The sequence below is a fragment of the Zosterops lateralis genome (genome assembly GCF_965231275.1).
Source record: "Zosterops lateralis genome assembly, chromosome: 4".
Taxonomy (NCBI): Eukaryota; Metazoa; Chordata; class Aves; order Passeriformes; family Zosteropidae; genus Zosterops; species Zosterops lateralis.
The window spans coordinates 74,216,360-74,242,277 of NC_139765.1; the positions used below are offsets into that span (position 1 = coordinate 74,216,360).

Below are 25,918 nucleotides of genomic sequence, written 5' to 3' on the forward strand. Positions count from 1 at the left end.
AGTTACCAGTATCACTTATGATGTCCAAATATCCAGCTAAGAATGAGTCAAGGGTGATTCAATCATCACCTCATGCTAGACATGAAGTTTTATAACCAAGCCAGGCTAAGACAACCTATTTAAGTACAGGAACCTTAAAGCTGGTTTAAGGAAGTTTTCTGTATTTGGTTGAACCCTTTGGATTGTTCCGTGCTGTCCTAGGGTGACTTTTTCCACACTTTTTGTGTTCCTGGACATTGTTTTTACCTCACTGTACAGAGTTTTGTCAAGGAAGTCACTGGCAATGCCACTTGTCCCCATAATAATTTCTCTGCAGGGTCATATGTGCACCAGACCCAGTACTGATCCCACCACACCAACCTGAAGCCATCACTTCATGTACAGTGTAAAAGCTACACAGGAAACAAACCTCCTGCTTTTTTGTCAAGATAAATAAAATTTGTAAGATTCTTCAAATTTTACAAGATCTGAAGTGTTAATTTGAGGGTCAGATTGGCGGCAGGGGGAAGGGAGAGAACTACAAGTTTTTATATCACTCTGGACAAAGATAAGCCATAGACCTTTCCACAAAGAAAATCCCGCCCTTTTCATTCCAGCCTCAGGCATTCTTAAATGGATGTCTGAACTATCTGAAAGCATTTCACCCTGTTTTCAGAACAGAGCATATTTGTCTGACTAGTTTAGTCCAGTTGGAGAAGACAATTTTACTAGACTTGAATTACAGAGTTTTAAAAAAACCCTAGAAGACATAGAGCAAGTGAAATAAAGGATTAGACAGCCATACAAAATTAGTATGTTCTAAACTATGATATCAATGAGATAATAAAGGGTGTTCAGCAGCAGCCTGGAATGGAGAGTACTGTGATCATATACATAAGCTCCAATACAAGAAACAGCCTCAGTTTCCTCTCCAACAGATGATATTGACCACTGGATGAGGGAAATAAAAACTAGAAGGTCATTGATCTATTTCACACAGGCACTGACCTCCAAGCTGCTGGGCTGCAATTCTGAGGCAGGAGCTGAATGAGAGAAACATGTGCTCTCTCCTGGCCAGGGCAGAGTCTCTCAGTGCCCCCTGGCACAGTCCAGGCTGAGGTTCTCAACATTCCCCCCACCTCTGCCCACAACCGCTCTTTGAGAGAAACAAACACATTTCCAACCTTGCCGAGACAGGGAGCAAGACAGACAGTTCACCTGAGTTGCTGAAGCTCCTGCTGGTACACAGCTCCTTCTTGCTTCAGCCGTTCTTGCAGACGAAGCTGTTTGTCTGCCTCTTGCTCCCACTGCTGCAGTTGTGCCTTTAATCGAGAATTCTCAGCGGCTTCCACCCCCACCACGATGTATTGCTGCTGCAGATTCTCCAGCTCTCTCACCTGGAGTTAAAGAGAAACATCAGCGTATGACAGCTGAGCAAGCACCAGGTTTATTACTTAGAACTATTTAAGAGCATTTATCACTGTGGCATCTGGAGGGAAAAAAGATGATATTCAGATGACAGAGGGACTAGAAACCAAATCATCAAATACAGCAGTGTACTACAAACTGCTCAGCAAAAAACTTTTTAGACAATTCTATTGTTAATGAAGGCAGGGAGTTTTGAGCCCTCCCTTGAAGATGTGACATACAGTAACAAAAAAGACTCTAGGCTACAATGTTAATTATCTTATTCAAAGGAAAAGTAAGTGACACAGAAGGAGCTGGTTAAGCATAACTCCTGAATCTGGTATTTACTGTAAACCAGGAAACTGATAAGTAAAATCCTTTTGGCTCTCCAATTCCAGTCAGGTTGTAATTAGAAATAAGTTGTTGTTACACATGCTGCAATTGTTTTTGGAGACAAGAAGTCATGGTTGACTCTGGAGATGGGACAGTGTTTAGTGAGTGGCAGTGGGACGTAACAAAGTTTATCTTCTGACCAGTAAAGAGAACTCCGGAACCTGCTGGGCTGCACTGTGCCAGAGACTATATAAACACAGACACATCCACTGTGCAGGCAAGAATGTCGAAAGGAATCTGCAATGTCTTGTACCTGCCTTGAAAATCAGCTGCCAAGAGGAAGAGGAAACTCAAGCCTTTGTCCTAGTCTCTTTTAGAAATCTAAGGCAAATCAAATAAGCTGATATAGATGTGAACTAAGCAGGTTAACAAGGACCTTATTTCCCCGATTTCCTATTTTAAACCAAGCCAAGAGAAAAACCATCTGAGAAGTTAACAAGGAAATCACAGCCTCCATGCTAGAGAAAATAATATAGATGGCCCATACCAGATCCATGGGGTCTTATGGAGCATGCCCATATATGCTAAGGTCATTGGGAGGCAACTCCATTACCTTTGAAAGGTCACAGTGACCCAAGAGGTTCCTGAAGACTGGATAAATGCAAATGTCATCCCTACTTACAAGAAGGGCAAGAAAGAACTGTGAACCTAGTCTGTTCAGCCTCAGCTACATCCCTGTGAAAGTGAGGGAGCAACAATGAAAAAACAGGCTGGCCAGAGGAGCTGTGGCATATTTATCAGTGGAGATATTCAAAATCCAACAGGACATTGTACAGAGCAACCTATTCCAGCCAACCTTGTTTGTGGAGGGGGATTGGACTAGTAGATCTCTAGAAGATCTCCAGAAGACCCTTTGAATTTCAACTATTCTGTGATTTCTTGAAGACAATGATCTATGCATCACATTGCAATTATCAGATCTAAGTGAGCCGAATTTTAAGACTTGAAGATCCAAATCTCCCTTTAAGTGCTTTAAGTAAGAGCAGGAAGAGAGAACATGGACTTACTACTCTGTCTCTGTCACACTGCAAGGAGGCCAGTGCCTTCTTCAGACTCTGCACTTCTGAAGAAGTGGTGGAAGTGCTCCCTTCTGCTTGTTGTTTCACTTCTTCAATCTTACGTTTTTTGTCCAATTCATTCAGCAGACGGTCTCGGTCATTCTGCAGGCTTGCCATAGCCTTGGAGAAAGATTTGACTTGGTTGGAAGAGCCTTCCAATTCTGAAGACAAGCGGAGAAGCTCATCATCTTTAGCTCTGAGCTCCTGATTAAGTTTCTGAATCTGGGCCAAGAGACCTCTTTCGTCAATAGCCTTCTGCAGTCCTGTCAGCTCAGACCTCAGCATATCTCGGTCCCTGGCAGTGGAACGTTGCTCCTCTTGTAGCTGAGCCATCTGTTTCTGAAGATTCTCCACTAGACTCTTTTGCTCCTCTAAGTCTGCAGAGTGTTTCTGTTTCAAAACATGAAGCTCTTCATTGGCCTGGTCTCGGCTATCCTGGAGAGAGCTCATGGACCTCCCAAAAGACTGAATTTGAGCTCTGAGATCCTTGTTTTCATCTGTGACTGCAAGCAATTTCTGTTCCATTTCCATCAAGTCCCGTGCCAACTCTGCTACTCTCTCTTCTGCTGTCTCGGTTTCATTCCTCATTATCCCAGCATCATGATGCAGGTGCTTCAATTCCTTCCGAAGCCTGTCCTCAGCCTCTCCCACTCTCTTGGCTGCATCCCTCTGAACACATTCTAGCTCCCCCTCAAGTTCTGTTATTCTTTTCTGGGAGAGGGAAAGCTCATGACTCAGTTCTTGTACCTCTTTCTCTCGAGCCTTCAGTTCTGCTTGACACTCCACGATGGGACCCCCCTCACGTAAAGCTGCCATCTCACTCTGCACCCGGGACAGAGAGGACAGAAGAGTTTCAATCTCTTGAGACATACTGACTTTATCCTCTCTTAAGGCTTCCACCTGCTTCCTGAGATCATCCTGAGTATGCTCAGACTCTTTCAGCTGTGTTTCTATGGTTGCCTTCTCATTTTCCAGAGTTTGGATCCGCTGAAGCTGTATTTTGAGAAGTTGCTTCTGTTGGGAGTCCTTTATTGAAATCACTTGGTTAAGGTCTTCTCTGTACCGCACCAACTCTGCGTTCAGCTTGGCATTCTCAGAATTGAGGTCATCCATTTGGCTATGGAAACTTCTCATTTCTTCCTTGAGCTTGTTGTTTTCAGCAGCAGCCTCTTGAATTAGCTGGTCTTTTTCCAAGATCATAACAAGATGGTGCTCCTCAAGCTGCTTGTAGTCCCTCAGTACGCGGTCTCGGTCGTCCTGCAGAGATGACATGGACTTGGTGAAGGAGTCCAGTTGTGCCTTCTGCTGTTTACTTTCTTCTCTGCTCATCTTCATCTTTTCAGTGAGATGATTGAGTTTGTCATTAAATTTGTTCTTCTCATTTTCCAAGGCTTTTCTATCTTCTTCCTCCTTACTCAGCCTACACTCCAACTCTTTCATCTCTTCAGAATGTTGCTGCTGTAATTCAGCTAGAGCAGCCATAACTGCTTCTTCTTTGGCAGACAGCAAACTCATAATCTTTTGATCTTTGGCACTGGTTTCTTCATGTAGCTTATTTGTTAGGTCCTTGGAAGCCTGCAGATCAGCCTCAAGCTGTTCACAGTTGAGTTTAAAATTCTGGATACTGGTCTCTTGTTGCTTGACCACAGCCCCCAGCTCTTCCCTGGCCAGCTCACATTTGGTGAAGGAATTCTGTAAGTCAGCAAGCTGGTCTCTCAGGCTGCTGATTTCTGACTCCAGTTCCTGCTGTTCATTCTGAGACTTGCTGTACAGTTTCTGAGACCCCTCAAGCTGAGCCAAAAGCTCTTTTTTTTCCTCCTGCAACATTTCACATGTTTTTTGATGATGCTGAATCTCCTTCATGCAGTCAGCTTCCCAGTCTTCCTTGTTGCATTCCAGCCTGAAAACAGAAAAGATGAAGTTTGTCAAAAATCCAGAAAGTATCTCAGTATGTAAACCTGCACTAACACTGTTCTTGTACTAATTTAGAAAACCCACAGAATTTGTTCTACTTAAAAAAATAAGCTGGAAATATCTCTCAATTTAAAATTCAAGGTATCTTTTAAAGTTCTGACTGTACTACTGCCTGAAAGGGGTGGTGCCAGGGGAATATACTATGTTAAAGTTGTTCATCTTAATACTGAAAAAAGTGGAGGCACTTAGATACTGAATGTTATCAGCTCCTTGTCATTACATTACTTCTCATCCATTGTAACTAACAACAAAAACAACCTCACGCCACCCCATAATGAAATTGCTGATCTGATACCTTTGATATCTATCTCATGCTTCAGCATGCAAAGACACAGCATATAAACTTTATAAAACAATTTACTCATATAAGAATGCATTAGGTTTGAATTTTGGAAATACACAGATGTACGGACATTTTAATAGGTTTCCATAGCACCATCTTCCCCTTAAAGTTTATTGTGGCATTAAACTGGAATTATGTATCCCAATGCTCTCTTGACCTCTCAGTGCAAAAAAAAAACATGCAAAAGAAACTCTTTAATTGATCTGAAATTTGAAAGACTCTGGATAGTCCTCAGATGGTGAGTGCTTGTCACAGAGAATAGATTTAACACAGGTATCCTAATGAGGTGAAGAACTATTCTAGAGTGATCGCCTGGGGTCCTTGTGCAGACAACAAATACAAAGTAACTTTTTCCTGATAAACTTCCTCTAACATAGCTTATTTACCTGGATATATGAGTCTGGAGTTCTTCCACACGCATGGTCATGTCTTTCATCTGGTTCTTCAGCATAACACAAGCTTCCTCTTTTGAACGTATTTCTTCTTCCTTCTTTTGAATAGTTTCAGTGAATTTCTTCTCCCACGTTTTTGATTCATCTATCACTCTATCCCTATCATCCTGAAGGGAAGACATGCTCCTGGTGAAGGCTGCAAGCTGGGCTAGTGTTTTGTTTAGACTGCCTTCTAGTTGCTTGGCTTCTTGATCCTTTATCTTCAAGGAGTCTTGCAGATTACCAACAGTTGTTTCCATATGGTCTTTCTCCCTCTGTAATGATGCCAGCTTTTCTTCCATGTTTTTGATCTCCTTTGAGTGCTTGTCTTTTTCCTGTTCCAGTCTTCTCTCAAAGTCCTCATCCTTTTTTTTCATTTGAGTTTTAATTTTCTCTTTGTTTGCTTGCAACTCTTCTTTCACTTTGATACTCTCAGCTAGAACCCTTGCTGCCTCACTCTGAGTGTCATCCAACACTACTCTGCAGAGAGCAAGCTCTGCCTGGGCTTTCTTGGTGTCTTCAGCTGCTTTAGCTGAAGTTTCTTTGGCTGCTTCTACCTCTTTCTGAGTCTCACTCTGCAGAAATTCCAGAGCTTTAACAGTTCTTTCTAAACTACTGTTTTTTTCCTGGTTTTTAATACAGTCTTTCTGCAGCTGCTTAATCTCCTGCTGTTTCTGTTTCAGCAGTTCTTGAAGCTCCTTTATATGTGTGCTGCTTTCTCCTCTCCAATTGTACTTTAGCTTTTCTATAGATTCCTTTTGCTTTTCAGAACTTGCTTCGCTTTTCTCCTTTGCCATCTGACTTTTCTCCTCCTCCAGTTTGTGCATTATTCTCTGCAAACTCTGAACCTCATGTTTCAGCTGATCATTCTTGATTTGGAAGTCTGTTACATCTTGCTGATAGTTTCCAATACTGCCATTAAGTTCTGCCAGCTGATTCATGAGCCTTTCTTCCAAGTCATCCTTCTCAGCCTCTAGAGCATCCTTCAGTGCCGTCATTCTCACCAGGTCATCTTTGGCTTTTTGGACCGTTTGCTCCATCTTTGCTACTGTAGCCTGCAGATCATTCACTTCATGGACTTTCTCTTCCATTTGGTGCTCTAAAGCCCTTTTCTCACCTTCTAAAGTCTCAACACACCTGCGGGTGTCACCCAGCTGTTGTTCTGAAGCCTTTCTATTATCTTCCAGCTCTGTAAGTCGCTTGGTGAGCTCAGCTATTTGCTGTCTATAGATACCAGGATCCTCATAAGGTCTATCACTTTCAAATGCCTCTTGTTCCAGCTCTGCAGCAGGAGGCTCTGGTCTAAAAGTTTCTTCCACTTGATTTTCAGACCTTTCCATTGGTGATGGTGCGGCAACTGCCTCATTAGTTTCTCCCCCCGTTGTCTGCTGGGCAACATACCTGTCTACAAGTTCTCTGCTTTCCTTCAGTTTAGATTCTGTTAACTGCAAAAGGCACTTCAAGTCCACGATCTCTTGATTAAGAGACTCCTTTTCAGCCATTACTGTCTCAAGCTGAGTAGAAAGAGACTGGCACTCCCTCCTAGAGCACTCCAGATCTTCTTTCAGGCTAGTGTTTGTAAAGCTCTCTCCAGTCCTGTGTAGCTCTCCATCTGTAAAATGCATCTCTGCTCTAAGCTTCTCATTCTCCTCCTCTAGTTCCAGGATCTTTTGCTGCTTTGATTTTGCAAATTTTCTCATTTTCTCCTTCATTTCATCCATTTCCTGTCCAGCTTCCTGTAGCTGCTTATCTGTTTCCTCTTTTTTTGCTTCAGCCCTTTTGAGCTGAAGGCAAATTTCCTGCTTTTCCTGCCTAACAGTTTCCAACACACGCTGAATTCTCTCAGCCTCATTACTCACATTCTCATATGACTGCAGCAGAGTTTCATATTCTCCCTGAAGCTCCTTGTACTTCTCCTGCCACTCAGAACTCTCAGTGGCTTGAAAGCTCTTCAGTGATTCTACCTCCTTCTCCAGCTTCTCTTTCTCTAGAACAGCTCTGTCCAGAGTAAGTGTAAGATTTTTACAGCATCCATCGAGATTCTGATTTTCTCTAAGTAGTTTATCAATTTCTGCAGTAAGTTTTTCTCGCTCTCCAGTGAGGCATGCTAACTTTTCTGTTAAGGTATCTGTTTCTTTAACATGGCCACATAATTGGCTTTCCATATCTGTCAGCTTGACAGAAAGACTGTCAATAGTAGTTTTAGCATTAGCCAGCTCTTCTTTTAGACATTTGCTCTCCTTTAGTGCCTCTTTTCTAGAGATAAGTGCAGCTTGCAACTTTCTCTGCATTTGATTCTTCTGTTTAGCTGCTTCTGCACTGTCCTCTTGCTTTTCCTGAATTTCAAGCATCTCTGTTTGCAGTTGCTTTCTTTGCTCCTCATGCAGCTGAGCCTGAGCTTCCAACTGACTACAGAGTCTTTTGACTGAGTCCTCTTTTTCCAGCAATTGTGCCTGCACATCATCAAGAGCTTCGCTTTTCTCCTTTAACTGCTGGTTAAGAAATTCCATTTCTTCATCCTTTTGATGCACAAGGATTTTCAAGTCTTCCAGATCGGCCACTCCAGAAACTTTTCCTTGACTCTCCTCCAATTCTCTACGAAGACTTGCTCCCTTAGCTTCAGCTTGGTCAGAGGCTCTCTTTAGCCCTTCTATCTCTACAAACAACTGTGCTATGTGTTGCTGCAAATCAAAGATTAATTCTGATTTGTAAGCAAGTTCCCTTTGCATATGGCTGACGTTACATTCCAATTTTTCTTTCTCTGTCTGCAATTTGTCAAGCTGTTTTTTCAACTCTTCCTCAGAAACATCTGCAACTTGTTCAAGCTTGTTATTTGTTGTATCTTCTGCTTCCACGCATGAAGAATCCAACCTATCTTGACTCCCGAAAACACTCTCTGCTGATCCTTTCTGTTCTTGAAGTTGTCTGAGCTGAGCCTGGATGATGTCCTTCTCTTTGCTTTGCTGATCAAATTGTTCTTGCAGGATGTTGTAATCATCTTTCTGCTGTTTCAGTTGTTCTCTGTGATGCCTGTCTTTTTCTTGAGCCTTTTTTATAGTGTCTTTGCGAGATACCAGAGCTTCTTGAAGTTTTTTTTGAAGTTGTTCTTTTTCTTGTTCAAGAACTGAAATCCTTTCTTTAAGAGCAGACTTTTGTTTTTCTTCCAGATTTGTACTTGCTGAACTATGTTTTTCATTTTCTTCATCATCTTCTGGGCTTTCATTGGTTTCAGTTACTTTGCCAGGAATTGTCTGATGCTCCATGATGTCATCTTTAATTGAAACAGTGTTTGCCTTACCCTGCAAGCCTTGTCTCATTTCCTCAATCACTGCCTGCAGTCGTGCTTCAGTAGCTTCTTTATCCTTCCGGATGCTCTGCAACTCAGATTCCTTTTCAGAAAGCAGCTGAATTAGATAGTCCTCACTGGGCTGGTTTTCAAGACTCATTTCTTTACTGATCGTGCTTCTCATGTTTTCTTCCCCTGCAGCTGCCTGAGCCACTGAGGTTTCTGACTTTTGTTCTCTACTCAGTTGTTCTAATTCATTCTCCAGTCTGGTTACTTTCTTCTGAAGCTCCTTCCTGTTCACAAGTGCTGCCTGCAGCTTCCGCTTTACTTGCTCATTTTCTTTTCTCATAAGTTCAACTTGATTGACTAATTCCTCCTTTTCTTTACTCGCTGCTTCTGTCTCATTCTGCTGCTCAGATGCCCCACATTTCAGACACGTATCTTTTGCTCCTATGTTCTGTTCTTTTTCTTCCTGGACTTTTAGTAACAGACTTATTTGCTCCTTAAGACTCTTCAGCTCATTTCCTAGAGAAAATTTCTCTTCATTCAGGAGGACCATTTTCTCAGACATGCTGACACTGATCTCTGCCATCTGCTGGTCCTTTTCCAGCAAGGCTTGCTGCAGGCTCTCTATAGACCTGGTATGCTCAGCAACAAGCTGTTCTAGGCTTGCTGCCTCGTGTCCCTTTAAGTCCAACTTGTGGGAAAGCTCTTCCATCTCTGCTGTGTTCTTCCTCAGAAGTTGTCTTAGGTCAAGTACTTCACATTCCTTTGTCTCAGCCTGGCTTCTCAGATCCTTTAGTTGCATGTCCTGGTCAGAAAGCTGAAGTTGTGCTTCATCCAAGTCCTTTTGCAAAGCTTCAATTTTTATATCCTTGGATTTAAATTCATTTTTAAGGCTCTGAATTTGCTCTCTTAGAAGACTGCTTTGACTGTCTGACAGTCTCTGCTTTTCTGAAAGAGCCAGTTCTTCCTCCAGTTGCTTCACTTTCTCCTTCAGTTCTGTTATGGTAGAAAGATCTTTCACCTGACTCAAGAGCTGATCTTGTTCTTCAGTCAAAACACAAAATGTACTGTCAGGATCCTCTCTTTTTTTTCTGTATTCCTCAGCCAACTGGTTTAGCCTATTTATTTCTGCACATTTTTCTCCTAGTTCTTTCCTAAAGGATTCTTCAGATTTCTGCAGAATTGTTTGCAGTTCTGTAATTTGGTTTTGTAACTTTATCAGTTCTTGAGATTGAGAGGTGCCAGGGCTTCCCTGAGGCTGTTCTTGGAGACTGATTCCATTTTCCTGAAGAAAGCCAATTTGCTGCATTTCAGTTTCCCTCAGTAATGACACACTCTGTGTATCTGAAGCTGCCAGCCCTTCCCTCTCCAGACACTGTATCTGTGAATCCTCTTCCACCTGGTTAGCTTCTGTTTGGCTGCCTGTAGAAGTTTGGCCACTGGGGCCCTTGAGCTGGCTTTTCAGAAAAGTTATTTCTTCTTGGGCTTCTTTCAGTTCCACCAGCAAAACCGACAGCTCTTTCTGTTTCTCTGCAGCAATATATTCTAGAATTCCGGATGGACAACTTTCCTCAGTAAACTGCTTGCTTTCTTTTGTAAAGCCATCTGTTCTTGCCTGAAAGAAAATAGCAGGTATCATTTTCCCTTTGAATCTTGTGAAAGGGCCATTTTTGAAAGTATCTGCTTTCCATATTTTGTAGCTTTTGCAGCTTTCTCAAGCTGGCTTCTGCAATAAATAGAAGCCTTGCTAAAAACAGGGGGACTCTGTCTTGGCAGTGGGGGGTAGACTAGGTGATCTCCAGAGGTTCCTTCCAACCCCAACCATTCTGTGATTTTGTGACTTCCAGGGTCACTTCTGCTAATTTCAGTTTCTGAAGCTGCAGCATGAAAGATGCTGGCTTCAGGATCAGACCATAAGGGCAACTTCCTATTCCCTTTTTCCCCCTCTCTTGATTACAAGAGAGAGATGGTATGACTCTGAACTGTTAAAGTTCTCCTGTGGTTCTCAAAAGACCTCTAGTGTACTTAATCAGTCACATTTTCATAGTATCCTATTCATAGTCTTTGAATATGGAGGTTTTGTCCCCTGATCTATCTGCCCATTTAACTGGGCAAAGAAGCAGGATAGAAGCCCATATTCCAATCTGTGTCCATGTCCAAAGTGAAAGCATTAGACATTGAACTAAGTGCTTGCCTTTTTCCAAATAACTATCTTAAGGTTTCTTCCCATCCCCCAAAACAGATTACAAAAGAAAAGCAGTCACAAATCCTCCCCAAAAAGCCTGGACTAACAGCCCACCAATAAGTCAACATGCTGCACTGTAAAGGCTGTTCATCAGTTTGGAGGGCAGAAACAATTTATGGGGAACTATTAAAAGAGAGCTGCTCTTAAAAAGTCTGCTGTCATAATGAAACAACCACTTGAAGTCACAGGAGGTTAAAAAAGCCAACTCTTTGGGGCTTCTAAACTAAATTAAAATTTTCATATCTGCAAATGCATACAATACTGAGACCAAAAAGGTTTTGGACTAAATCTGTACCTCAGAGAGCACGAAAGTGTCACCAAAAGGCTTTTGCATTTCAGAATTCACCAGCTCTCCTGACACACCTGGTGAGAAAAGGTACACTTGTCACCATCAGTGTAACACCTTGCAGGAGAAATCAGTAGGGAAATGAAGGGGCAATAAATGGGACTGGAGCTTCTACAGAAGGTGAGAAAAGAAGGAAAAAAAAAATGGCAGTAAACCAAGCACCCAAGAAAACAGAGTCTGAGTCTATGCAGTGCACAGACACCTTGTTGTAGTTTAACCCTAGCCAGCAATGCTGACCCTGCAGCTGCAATATGACTCTGTGCAACTCCCCGTGTTTGCTGCATGCTGGCATCACCTGCACACAGCACTTCTGACCCCTGCAGAAGGATGAAGAGCAAAGAGACAAGAGAATCAGGTAACAGATTGGTTTGACTGGTTTTGGTTTTTTTTCATTGGGATGCAGGGGGGAACTAATTCCAGACGTGCAAAAGAAATTTACTGGCTTGCAGAGAAACACACAGTTCTTAATTTTATCTTAATTCTCTTCTGGGTCTTACACATCAGTCTTTGCATCTACAAACACAATCCTTCAATCCAGTCTCTCTTTCTAACCTTAGCAACCACTTTTTTCTTCTCTTCTGGTAAACCCTACCCATCACACATTAGAATGTTCTCTTCTACCTCATGTAAATATTTTCTGCCTTCTATAGATTATCATCTTTAGATTCTGACCTCAGAGTTCCTCTTTCTAAATAATTTTAAGATTTGTCCCTGAAACTTCTCAAATTTCCACAATTTTCTTGTCACGTGCCTTATTCTGTGTCCCCACCTGTAGAAGAAGAGCAGTCTACATAAGAGGCTGGAGCTTCCACAGTCCACAAGTCTTGCAATTTTGCCTCAGCACCAATATTCTTATTCTGTGGGTTGAAGGAAAAACACTGAGCTTTGAGCCAGGATCCTGATACAAAAAGACAGCTCTCTTAGTTGTTTACTGTTCTGCCAAGCTCTAAGTAAAACCTATCAGTCCCAAGTTTGGACACAACTCTGAAGCCTAATGAAAACAAACAAATAAATAAATAATGAAAAAGATAGATTGGTTTTGATGTTAAGCAATAGAATAAGACATATCTCAGCAGATTAACATATAAATGGTTTAAATACCTTCCTTCCCACCTGGAGATGATTTCCATCTTCACTACTTCAAAGGGACTAACTACAGTATCATAATCTTTCAGTGACCACCCAAGCAGAGAAGGTGAGAAATCACATGTCTGTCACTCTCTGCCTCACTGCTCCAGCAGATAAAGAACCTGGAGTCTTCCCAATGAAGTTACACTGGGCTCTACCACACAAACAAACCAATAACCCCACAAGAACCTTTTAACTTCTAGATGCCTTAACCCGGGTTTGGGTAACTATATTACTTGACCTAAAGCCATGGGTCAGGTACACAAATGGTAGAAATGGCTGTCCAAGTGTAAAAACTTAGATGCAAGCTGTTTAGCTGGACTCCTTTTATAATAAAGACACTGAAATGGACAATTCCAGGGTTGTTTTCATTGACCCATTTTCAACATTCACCTTCTCCAGGTGAGTCATATGCTAAAGAACCTATTTTCTCCACTGTCTATAAAAGGACAGTAGAAAATGGTTTAAATGCTTATATCTGCCCTTGAAAAGACCACATGTGTGGGCATGTGTATATTCCCACTGATCTACCAGCTCACAGCTTGACTGCAGGCAATTGGAAGGCAAGGGTGTGAGTCAAGCAGGATGTATGACTCAAAACGTTTTTCCAGTTCCAAATATCAATTTTTTACCTTAATATCTCACAGTAATATACAAACCCTCTGATAGAGAGGAACGCATTAGATAAAACACAGCATTAACCCTCCCCCTGTGGACAGGATGGGCCAGCAGAGCAGGCTGGAAAGACCTTGACCTAAGCTAACAATTGGTTCCACAGTAAATCCTCAGTACAGACACACAGAGGCTCCTCATCTCCCTCCCCACGCTGAGCATAAAGACAAGCAGCAAGTTCCTAATCCTGCATCTTTCCCAACAACAGCCTGACTGCACTTGCAGCTGGACACGTTGGAGTAGCTCAAGGGCAGTGACCCACTCAAGGAACACATAGCTTCCCCCAGCCAGGTGCCCATCAGGGCAGTGGGAGTGGACAGGGCTGGTTTGAAAGGCATCATATATAATGACAGCTGAGCCTTTGGAATTTTATTTCCAGAGATCTGTCTCAGATTAGCCCATAGTTCTGCTGAAAAACTAACTCACAACAGGTAAAAAATAGCACAAATGTGGATTGGGTGGATGAAGAACACAAGAAATCCACACAGCTGGCAAAGAGAAACACAGTCTGTTACGAACACAGTGCAAGCTGCATTTGGAAGCTATTTCTGTCTTTCATCATTAATCCACTTAATAATAACCTTCCAAAGAGGATTGATAAAAAAGACCATGACAGCTTAACTGTTTTAAGGCCAGTCCTTGACCTATTTTAATTTTAACTTATTTCAGCTGCTTAATCATTACCTGTTCTGCATCTTCTGCAACCATCACAGTTTCCTGCTGAGACTCCTGGAGAACAAGTTGCAAATGTGGTATTTCTGAAACATTCAAACACAAAAAATTTCTTTGAAACTTAAGTCGTTGCTTTAGACAGCAACAGGATATTCTTCTAGGAGCTTTCGAGAAAGGACACGTGGCTGTTAATAACACTTATGTAGTGGAGATACGTAACATGATCATGGGACAATATGGGTTTAGTTTTTTTTAGAGGCAACCACACAACCAACATGCTGTGTTAAGCCATTTTTAGAAAAGAACAATTGTTGTCATACAGACATACTGAAACACAGGTAATAGAGATTCAACTTTTAAGAAACATTTTTACAAAGGAGAGCAAAGAAAGAACTATTGTAGCAAAAGGTTTCAAATTTAATTTGGAAAAAATAATATGAGAAATTGCGTTCTGTAATTCATCTCAGTTCTAATTAACATATTAGGTGATGCCCCAGCTTTTTAGTATAGGAGCCAGTGAAGCAATGAATACTGTGTCTTCCCCAGAAATACCAATTTATAAGCATTAAAAAAAACAGGCCCCAATTTTGGGAACATGTTAACTAGCAATGATGGTATGCAAAATAAAACTCTGGACCAAGTTAAACCATTCTCTTAGGGGTACGAATTTCTGTACTTTTCACTTCTGAGCCTGCAGAGAGGACACATATACCATCAACATACAGTACAAGGTTTTTTCCTGTACTCCTTTAAACATTTTTCTACATACAATTGATTATACAAAACTGTATTTGCCAAGTATTATGGAAGTTGAGGAAGCTCAAATGAATGTTTTGTGAATTCTGACAATTGAAAGGCAGCCTGTTTTCTCTGATAATAACTTTCCTTTATTGATTCATACCACCCCTCCTATACCCCTGTGCAACTAGGAATTCTTCAATCAAGCCATTCTTAAGAGCTGTTATAAAAACAAAGCCTAAGAGAAGGCAACCCAGTGATACTCAGACTCCTGAGAACCTGCTCCACCTAACTGCCATGCTTGCTCACCCAGTGGCCCGTGTGCTGTAGCTCCATGTTCCGCAGATGGCACCAAGAGCTGGCCAACGTCCTGTTTCAGCTGGTCCTCCTCAGCTCCAAGGACAGCACGGCCACACCGCAGCTCTTGTTCGGCCACTCTCAGACAACCGAGCAGACGGTTTTTCTCTTCCACCTCCAGCCCATGTTCCTGTTCCAGGTCTTTATACTTCACCTCTAGTTCAGCTTGTGCTCTTCTTGCCTCCTCCAGCTGCTCTGAGAGATGCTGCACCTCCTCCTGCAAGCGATGGGAAGACAGCTTCCTCTCAGCTAGTTCCAGCTCCATCTTCTCCCTGAGATCCTGAGATGTTTGTCTCTCTGCATTTAGCACATCCTTCGTGGAGCTTAGTTCTGTTTCCATCTTCTGGCACCGATCTAGGAGTGTCTGTAAAATGATACAAAAATTAATTTCTCTCTCAACCAGTTAAATACCTTGACAAAGCAAAGTACACGAATTATATTTTAAGGTTTTCATTAATCCTTTTAAAATACTTGAGTAGCAAAAGGGAGAAAACAAACATGTCAGAAATTTCAATTTGTTAGAAACTGCCCCACTATTTGGAAATTACAAGAAAGCAATGCTGGGAGAAACAGCTCCTCGTAGCTGTGGTAAAGAAAAGGTAAGTCTTGGTTCAGAGAAGGGGAATTTAGAGGAAAGATGGAACAGAACAGTGGCCAAGAGTTCTCTTTTAGAAGAAAGCAAACTTCCCAAAAAGGGGACAAAGGGCTACAACAAATGAGGGAGAACTCAACAATTACGGAGTAGAATTTTTAAAAAAACAGAACAAAAGTGTGTATGTGAAAGGCAAATGCTGAAATATGAATCTGGAGATAACAGAGGGCTCCACACAGTATCCATTGCTTTAAGAAAGATCTCAAAGATCTCAGAAGGCTCTGGTCTACCAGAGATTTAAAGGTGACCAAGACACAGAAACAGACCTTACACTTGCCCAAACTCCTGTTGTCAAACTTCCTCCTCCGGAACTGTGGATGGTCAGCATAGCTAATTTCAGGAGGAATCTGTTGAGAAGCTCCTTTTACTTGATGAGGAGGCTTCAGCCACATGGCCTCAAGTTTGTACCTATACCAGGTCTCCTTCAGACCACAGAATGTATGAGGGAAGTCAAAGACACCGAGGAGAAGCCAAGGGAGCCTAATAACCATGTCATGAAGGTATCTGTGCCACCACCCCATGATAGACCCTGCTGAGCAATGCAGTCAGCAGTGAGTACAAGTCAGCTCACTGAGGCTCTTCACCTCTTCATAGTAGTAAGAGGCATCATCATTGTGCCTGGCTGGGACAAGAGCAAAAGAAAATATGTGGAGCACAAGTGTGTAAAAATTATCAAAGCAAGGTTTGGCATTAGACTAACTGAAGATCATGCAGCCAACGAATATGAGACTAATTAAGTATAAGTCTCTTCTAAAGAGAAGGAGAATTTTCCGAAGTTCAGGTATTGGAAAAACTGAAAATACACTCTTCCTCCATCTGCAAACCAACCTTTTAAGAGGTTGTGTTCTTAATCCTGCCTCAAGGAGCACATGTCTATATAGTCATATATGCACAGACCTGATCTCATCCCCTTCACACTCCAAACTGTTGAAGTGAGAACCAATCCCACTCTACAAGTTGTGTCACCATATAAGCAAGTTCTCAGCAAGATGTACCAAAGAATAGCTGTTTCTGCTCTGATCTGGCCCAGACAATGCAGTCCAGAAACACTGACACTTCAGCAGCACTGTGGTAGGCACGTCTGCATTTGGCAAAGGTTGGTGTACTTGGCTTTGAAAGTACAGTCAGCAGTATGGGAATGGATAGATGTAGACCCTGTCCACCTGCTCAGAACCTGGATCACTAGAGCTGGCAGCTGCAGAACCCCACTGTTTGGCAGTACCTGCTGTAAGCTGTGCACACAGACCTGCAGCTCTAACGCCTGACCCAGGGAGGGTGGCCCCAGCTGATTTCATGACGGAAACCTGGTGCCAAAAAAAACCTAATCTGGTAACTTCTGAGCTACTGAGAAAGGCCCCATCTACCACACACACAGAGTGTAAAGCAATAAAAAAGCACAACCAGGTACCTGATTTTGTTTTTCAGCAGTATGTAACTCCTGCTGCAGCAGTTCTACCACCTGAGTTCGTCCTAACAGAGCTGCTTCCTGCTCCTCAAGCTTTCTCTGGAGTGTGCGCAGGTTCTGTGAGAGAGACAAGTTTATTCCAGCACTGGGGAGACCAATGTAAGTTTAGATTCCCAGGTTTCATTGATACACCTCATTTCTGTAACACAGTTACTTTGATAGCCTGAATTAATTCATTTTTTGACCTAGTCTGGAGCCCTGGTGCAGTGGGAGGAGCTTACTTTGCTTGATGAATAGGGAACTGGAGCACAATAATATAACACTTTTATCAACTGTTCTTTCTCTTTGACTGAAAACAAACCAGAAGATTGAAGCTAGGACTCAAAGTCCCAACCAGCATTCCAAAAAGCTCCAAACAACCAAAGTATCTTTTTCTTATCCCTTTTGAGTTACTTTAACAAGAACTGTTCTTTCAGGATGTCTTCTGGTAAAACTCTTTTTCCTTCCTCTTCCCCTGATACGATTATTATATCAAATATACCTGTTGCATCTCTACTTCCATATCTGATTGGACCACCATCTTGAGCAATTCAGCTTCCTTCTCCTGAATCACTTCCTGAAGGGAACTCAGCTGAAAACATAAGCCACAGAATAGAAACAAACCAACAAGGTTATGAACCTGACAGACACACAGGCTTGCTTTCAACATGCACCAGCATACTGTCTGTGTGATGGAGTTTCAGCTTCACAATCCTGTACATCATCTTGGTCAAATGGATTTTTACCTGGTGTCCTTATTCTACTAGTATGTGTATAACAACTGATGAGATTTCAAATCTCAGAAAGCAAAAAACATAGAATTTAATCTATAAATATGCAGAATTATAAAATATATGATTACTAAACAATTAAGAGTTCAAAAGACTTCCGGGCTTTTAGTTCTATAGGATGCAGCCCAATTCACAGTTCAAAAGCCAAACCTGCAATTTGGAGTATTTAAAAAAAAATCTTTCCACAAAAAACTACAATGTAACATTAAAGCTGTTACATTCTGTGATAAGCAACTGCCCTGCACACCCACAGCAGAGCACAGACAGGCCATGGCAGGCCTGGCAGCTGGAAGAACACTCCAGTCCCAGCTACTGCAAAGCCCATCACAGAACAGCAAGGGCAGACAGGGAAGGACCCAAATTCTGACTCAGAGGAAGGGACACCCTATCCAGGCCCTTCCAGGGACTGTTTCCTCCCTCCTCAGTGAGTCATCAGTTCCACTGTCCAAGGGTGAAACCCATCTCTTACCTGCAGAGCACCTTTTGCACCTGGGGTGGTTCTGGCTTGGGGATACAGGATGGGGGGCAGGAGAAGATCATTTGGGGATTGTGAAAGACTTAAAATAATGTTTAGAGGAGGAGACAAAGGCAGTAAATTTGATGGACCTAGGTGATTTGAGGAGGAACAAAACTGAAAAAAATGAGGTAAGGGAATTGAGGACCAGATGTATAAGCATTGTTCTGTTCTCTCCTACTAGTCTAAGTGGTGATGTGAGAAACACAGACTGATGAATAGAAAAAAACTCCTGTACCTGTGTTGCATACTTGATTTCAGCATCTTTCAGATTTACTTTGGCTACAGCCAGCTGTTTCTTCAGGTCCTGAACAGTCTCCTCTCGCTCCTTGAGCTGCTGTTTCAGTACTTCCACTTCCTCTCTATGCCCCTCACTTGTATTTTCATTTTTCTGACATTGCAAGAGAAAAAAAGGGGGAAAAAGAGATATAGAAAAAAGTAAACTTATCACAATTACTGGTTAGTAAATTAAATAAATAAATTAATTTAAAAAAATACACTAAAATGCTATTTCACTCTTGACTCGTTATCAGATGCTTATTTTAATACTATTTACTGCTATTTTTACTACATTGCTTCATTTCTTAACTTTACATTTCTTTTGTTTCTTTAAATGAAGTTGTCCTATGTTAAGTAACTGTTTTCCCTATTTCTGTGTAGACATGCACAAAATGCCTCTAATTAGGCAGTGTCAAAGCACTTGGAAGGGCTGACTGCTCACTATATAAACTAAGGCAAATTAGGTTATTAAATACATTATTTATTATATAACTACCCTGATTTGTGAGGCTTTTTAACATCACAAATTTCTCTAATACCAGAAATAAAAACATTTTTAAATTAGCTATAGAAGAATATTCCCAGTGTGACAACGTGGTAGACATCCTGGACTACAGAAAATGCCCATGGAAATCTATTCAGACCACAGGATTAATAGCAATGAATTATTAGAAACAAGCAAAGGGAACAGGCAAAAATTTATCAGTTCTACTTCACTCTGAAGCACTTAAATCCTCTGTTTATGACCAAGAAATGCAAACAACATTTCACATACAATGTGCTTAGGCTGTGTTTACTCAGATAGCCCAGCAGACTACACCTGCACTCTGCACTCTCTCTCTCCACCTGGGTGAGGGCAGGTCCATCACCACCTGTCCCCGAGCAGACAAACCATTCTCATCTCAGCACTTCCAGCTACTGTGAGCACTCAGTGCTGGCTATTTTCTACTGAATATATATAAAATGCATCTCTTCCATTTTATTTGTGGCAGGTATTGGGTCAAATACCATCAATAACACAGGAATTCTACAGAGTATTTATGTCTTTAAACCCATTCTGAAAATACTATTAAGGCGTTTTAAAGTACTTATAAATCATTGTCATAGAAATAAGAGGCCACTGTTCCTCAAAAGATCTTTCACCTACAGAGAAGGTCATTGGCAGGAAGCAGAATAGACAGAGAAAGAAGCTTCAACTGCACTTAAATTTAGAAATAGAACAGGACAGAAAAACAAAGAACAGAAATGCAGGAAGCTCCAAGAAGCCAGGGATATACATAACTTATAAGGCTGGGGCAGAGGAGTTGCTAGGGGGGAAGATGGGTGGATTAGTTTGCCTATTTGTAATTAGCTTTCAGGATTGATAGTTACAGTCGGATTTGGAAAAGCCTCTTACACTGACTGTTATACAGAGCGCCACAATTAAGGGCAGTAGCACAGCCACAAAGTTCCCAGAGCTCAAGCTTTTAAATATTATATTTTTCCAAAATGTATAAACTCTTATATCTGAACGTAATTTTTTCTTTATCCGCTTCAAGTAAAGTTTTCAAAACTACCAGGTCCTATGGGGGCTTCTAGTTAGTGGCTAACAGCCTCTTTAATGTCTTTGTAGAGGACACTTCCCCCTCAGTTTCTACCTAGAGTTACACAATTATGGCTTGTCAACCATAAACTTTATGATGGCTCAGGAAGCTACAGGACTGGAAAAAAAATACATATTTATTTTTTTATATTTAGGTTACTGCCTTCCAGTTTCAATGACCTGCTTATCTCTTTGTTCTTGTACTCCAGCCAACCTTTGCTGTACTAACATGACAGGTAACATTTTGAAACTCATAGCTCAGATAGACACACAGTTTCTGCAGGAAAGAGTTTGGCTACAATGGATTATGAAAGTTATGGAAAAGAAAACTAGCCCATGCCCTTGAGGAGATCAAGCTGAGCATTCCAAGAGCATCTGTAGTACAAGGAAGCTGGACAGATAGGCTTCCTAGAGCACAGGCATAGACATCCTTGCTGGAACTATGAATATCCTGCTAATAAGACAAATAGACCCTGCTGGCTCACTGTGACCCAAAACATCAGGCGGTACTAGTTATCAATAGAAGCTACATCGTTTAAGCAGCTCTGTTCCCCCAACCTTGGGATACTCCAGCTCTTCTGCTAAGGCCTGCGTAGGCAGTGGTGATCCTTTCTCTGTCAGCTCTTCGATGCGTTTGTTCAGAGAGGCCAGTTTGGCTTTGGCTTGAAGCTTAAGTTTCATCAGCTTCGCGTCCGCAGCCTCCCGCTCTTTCTGTAAGAGAAGGACACAAACTGACTGCACCTTAGACTCCAGTGCTGTTACACAAGAAGCACCACTTTGAAAAAGCTACACAGCTTGTTAGTCTGCCATACTCTGTTTAAACCTGCCTCCTCAGTAACAGCACTATTTAAAACACATCTGCAAACTAAATTTGTTCTGAAACATTACACATACCAAAATTGTAGCTTCTACCCCAGCACTACCTTTCAAGGGACAGAGCCCTCAGGGACTTCACCCAGCAATGAATACAAACTTGGTTTGACTTCCTCTGCTATGTGCAGTCCCTCAGAAGTATCTCAAGTAACTGTACTCCCACCATACCTCAGGGTAGGCAACACGTATCTTTGGGAATGTGTCATAAAACCACTGGACTAGTGGATGAGTGCAGCCCGGGCTACTCTGTATCAAACACTCTGAAGTGGGGAAAGAACAACCTCACACAAGGTATTAGTATTTATCAGAGCCACTGGGAATCTGCATGGGCCTCAAAGAGCTCTGAGACAGAATGCTATGTATAACTTGGATGTAGCTTATCTACTCTAGACTAAATTTACCCAATCAAACTAACAGAAGATATCCTACATCTCTTGGGATAGGGTCCATTCTTCAAATTCCAGTTATTCTCTGGAACTGATGCCATTTGTCATGCAGGTATCTCATGGTCCAAAGAAACCAGAGACTGGCTTGCACAGAAAAATGAGACAGCATTTTACTCTCAGTCCCCAGAGAAGGAAACGATACCTTGAGTGCAGTTTCTTTTTCCTGGAGCAGAGCATCCTTTTCTCGAATCAAATCCTTCAGCTGAACAACAAGCTTTTCTGTTTGGGCTAGGCGCTCCAACAGCTCCTCAGGTGCCTCCTCCATGCTTTCTGCTTCTGACTGCAAAGCTTCTACCTGAAACAACAAAATGAGTGTTCTGAAGAAAAAAACTATAAACGGCCCACACTAGAACATCCACATGATGGCTCCAGTCCTCAATGCTGCACTCTGCTCCTTGCCTGCATTTCATGGAGCCTGCAGAACTATACAGTTAGAGGAAACCAGGAGGAAAGCTCAAAGAACTTGGCTCAAAGCCAACACACAAAAACAAAGAGTACCTTGCTGAACACCACATGAACAAATCTGAAACGAGACACCCTCACACACTATCCACTGTCTCAGTACCAAAGGGCAGCAAAGAGATGAAGTCTCTCATTGTCACCCAACCATGCAGAGCTTCCCCTTCTGCTACACACAATCACTAGTACTCTTAAAAGTCTTTCTTCACACTGATTCCAGTTTGTTTCCTTGGGTTAGGGTTCCTTGAAATGTGGAAACTGAGGAGATTATGGTCTGTCCAACAGAAATGCTGACTTAAGAGGTGAGGAGTAGAAGAAAAGCTGAGTGGAATGACAGCTCAGTCTAGTGCTCGGCAAGGAAGATTCAGTAGACAGTTCTCACTGCAGCCTAATGAACCACGCTCCCCAAACTAATTACCAAAGATCTGAAAGTCTTTAGATAACACTGTACTTACAGCAACAGATGGTTCAGTAACTGCATCTCCATCCTCCCCAGACAGCTCTTGTAAAACAGTACTTGCTAAACCTGACAAGCGGCTCAGCATCTTGAGCCTAAAACAAAACCAAGAGTCAGAATATAGTTCCAGAGTCAAAACTGCTATGAAGAATAAGCTCCCTTATGCTGATCTTTAATGCTAGAGGAGCTGGTCACCAGGCCTGTAGGGAATTTGTCTCCTTTGCCAAGAGAGAAAAGCCAAAGTAAAACCTCAAGAAAAAAGAAATGGTCACGTTAACACGAGCAGCCAGACCCTCTGAAAACTAAAGCAGAGGATGTGCTGGTGTCAAGACACATGAAGATTCCTTCATTGCTTCACATGTATGATTGAAAAATACATTTTTATACTAGATACCTCATAGTTCATTCTTGATCTTTCTTAACAATGACATTACAGAACCATAATCTGTTCAGGTTACTGAAAAAAAAGAGTGATTATTAAAGGAAGTAATTTCTATATAGGCCAAATATGGCCTGTAACATGAAATCAGCTTTCTAATAAGTAGTGGAAATAATGGACTGAGCCTTGATGTTTGCTAAACAGGTACAGGTGAGTCACCTTATAGAGATGATGAGACCTCTGCATGTCACATACCTCAACACAGGGGAATAGTGTGGAGAGGACATATATTCCCTGGCTGCTGCTTAGCATACCTTCTTTCCTTTCCTTGAAATTCAGGAGCCAAACTAATCCAGCAAGTGGAAATGAAGAACCAAAAAACATGCATCAGTACCAGCCAGCAACACATAACTTGTCGTTTTGGGGAGAGCAGTAAATTAAATTCTCCATTATTAACTGAGATGATGGGATGCACTCCACCTCACTAAATTCACCAAATTCGAATGAGCCCTTGGATAAGCTGAAGTACAAAGTTGCCAACCAATACAGGATAACAACAGGCTGGAGAAACAGATGGATAGAAACATTGTCAAGTTCAGGAAAGGCAGAAGCCTGTTCCTGGAATGGGAAAAGCATGAGTGGTACAGGCTGAGGAGCAACTGGCTGTACAACTGTCTTGCAGAAGACAAGCTTTAAGTGCTGGTTGGCACAAGCCACAAACGTGCTCACAGCAAAGGTCAGGTGTACGCTGAGCTGTATTGGTAGGACTGCAGGGAGCAGGTTGAGGAAAACAATCATTCCTCCCTATTAAACCCATAAGAGCACATTTGAGGTAGAGTGCCCACTTTCAAAACAGTGAATCAAGTACAACAGAGAGTCCCCAGGATGACTGGGGTTTGTGTTACACGGCACATGGAGAGTATAAGGATGCTGGGCTTGCTCAGCCCTGAGAACAGCAGGTGAGGAGTGGGATACAATTGCTGTCCTCCCTACAACCACCCATAAGGTAGCTAAAGACAGTCACACACCTCTCACAAGGTTCACATCAGAAGGACATGAGACAGAGGACACAAGTTGCAATACAAGCAATTTTAATCAGAGAAAAAATGCACAGGAAAGATGTTAAAATACTGTATTAGGCTCGCAGCAATCTGATCCAATTTTTGATGTTAGACACACTAAGAGCAAAGGATTTGACCAACTGAATTCCCAAAGTCCCTTAAGAATCACATAATCATCATTCTAGTGTTCTATAAAAAGAGGTCACGTGTGACATTTGACATGTGTGAACAGAAAGGCCACACCACTGTCCATGCCTGTAAGTGGCAAAATAATTTGTAAAATTACAGAAGCTCCAGTAGTGCAAGCTGAAACCAGGCAAACTCACATTAGCTATAAGACCAAGCTTACATTATTCAAATTATCTCCATCAAATGGAATCTTTTAATGTGACAAGATATCTCTGCCTCACTAGAAGCAGGCTCCTGAGGCTGACTACACAGATCCACTCATTCCTGACCTCCCTTGTCTTACGAAGCAAATCTTTGGTCTCAGATTACCACTTAAATGTGTGAAAATATTGACACTGGAATGGACCAATGCATTACTTTTCTGTAGCAGTCACTTGATTTTGCAGAAGTAGAAAACATGGCACTGTACATTAGAGCATCAATAGCAGAAAAGAGTATCTGAATACTAACCTGCTGTGTGCTCTACGGAGCTCATGGGTCTGCTGATTCAGTAGTAAGGTTTCCAAGGTAGAGCAGCCACACACAGGTCTTTCTTGCCATTCCTTTTTCTCTTGAGTACTGACAGGTTGCATGAACCAAGATTTTTGATGGAGAGAGAATCAAAAAAGAACAAAAAAGAGGAGAAGAAAATAAATTATCCTATGATAAAGAAATAAGCCCATCCTTCATCCTACACAGTACATTCCAGGACTGTTAGTCAGTCACTTGCAATAAGCATGAAAAGTGACAAGTCTGCTCTGTTTGGGAACATGAATCTGCAGACATGCCCTGGTTTCTCACACTGCCTAGCATGAGCTTAGTCTCTTCAGCCAATGAAATAAAATGCTCAAGCAGCAGTTAGTGTAGCAAAAAGACAGGCAGCAAGAGGCCAGGTCTCAGAGAGGCTCCTACCAAGAGCTCCAGGGGACAGAACTCCTCCAGAAGCACAGTCAGAATGCCAGGATTGCTCACATGCCGCAACAACACAACAAACAGTCAGTGAAACAAGTCCTGGTGCTTTGCCCACTCCTCAGCCGGCCCTGGGCAAGACTGCGGTATGGAATTCCAGAACAGTACAGTTTTACAGTTCCTGCTAGGGAGACTTCTTCTGACAACATCAACTGCTCACCAAGGTAGTAATATGAGATACTCATTTCGAGACCTGGAATGTCTGGAATCCATTATAATAATAATAAAGTATTTATAGTTTTGTAAACCATCACTCCCACGATGCCCCAATGAGGAACCGAACCTGCTGTCTTGGCAGTGGCCCACTTTAGAAAACAGCCATCCAAATGCAAGAATGCCTCTTTCTAACTGTCTTCAACACTTGAAGGGGATGGATCTGATCTTCCAGCTGAGCATTAGGCCACAGCTTCTTAAAGTCACAAAGGCAAAATATGTGGCTGGGACCGAGAGAACCAACAGATGAATCATTAGAAGTGGTATTAGAAATACAGTAAAGAAACAGAATCTAGGCATCTGCATGGACCTCAGCACATATCTGTGTGCTACAGGCATTACCATTTCAAGCATGTATACCTGGACTGAGAAAATATTCCCTGGCCTTTGTCCAGGTTGGCCACACTAACCTGATACTGCACTCAAGCTAATAAGCCTTGCTGGGTTTGGCTCACAGTTGGCCTCCTTAAAAATGCAAACAGAGGAACAGTCTGCAGCTATTTGTACAGATGTGGACTTTAATAACCTGAACTCAAGTCTTAGAGATTCATATCTTTCGAATTAATTTTTAATTTATATCCTCAGGTCAGCCAAAT

At 42.0% G+C, this 25,918-nt stretch overlaps 1 protein-coding gene across 1 annotated transcript in view; it reads right to left on the reverse strand.

The window, feature by feature from the left end:
- Positions 1-25,151, reverse strand: part of GOLGB1 (golgin B1) — a gene marked incomplete at its 3' end in the record, with an annotated part of 48,503 nt that extends 23,352 nt beyond the window's left edge. Inside the window, exons 1-15 of the mRNA XM_083860656.1 lie at positions 25,053-25,151; positions 24,612-24,719; positions 22,531-22,627; positions 21,759-21,911; positions 20,856-21,008; positions 18,675-18,827; positions 17,634-17,723; positions 17,096-17,209; positions 14,988-15,399; positions 13,953-14,026; positions 12,238-12,325; positions 11,418-11,485; positions 5,541-10,492; positions 2,787-4,737; positions 1,198-1,376 (exon numbers count right to left, since the gene is read on the reverse strand). Coding sequence (XP_083716782.1) covers positions 1,198-1,376; positions 2,787-4,737; positions 5,541-10,492; positions 11,418-11,485; positions 12,238-12,325; positions 13,953-14,026; positions 14,988-15,399; positions 17,096-17,209; positions 17,634-17,723; positions 18,675-18,827; positions 20,856-21,008; positions 21,759-21,911; positions 22,531-22,620 — 8,477 coding nt within the window. The 5' untranslated portion in view covers positions 22,621-22,627; positions 24,612-24,719; positions 25,053-25,151. The remainder of the gene's footprint in view (positions 1-1,197; positions 1,377-2,786; positions 4,738-5,540; positions 10,493-11,417; positions 11,486-12,237; positions 12,326-13,952; positions 14,027-14,987; positions 15,400-17,095; positions 17,210-17,633; positions 17,724-18,674; positions 18,828-20,855; positions 21,009-21,758; positions 21,912-22,530; positions 22,628-24,611; positions 24,720-25,052) is intronic.
- Positions 25,152-25,918: the final 767 nt, after the last annotated feature.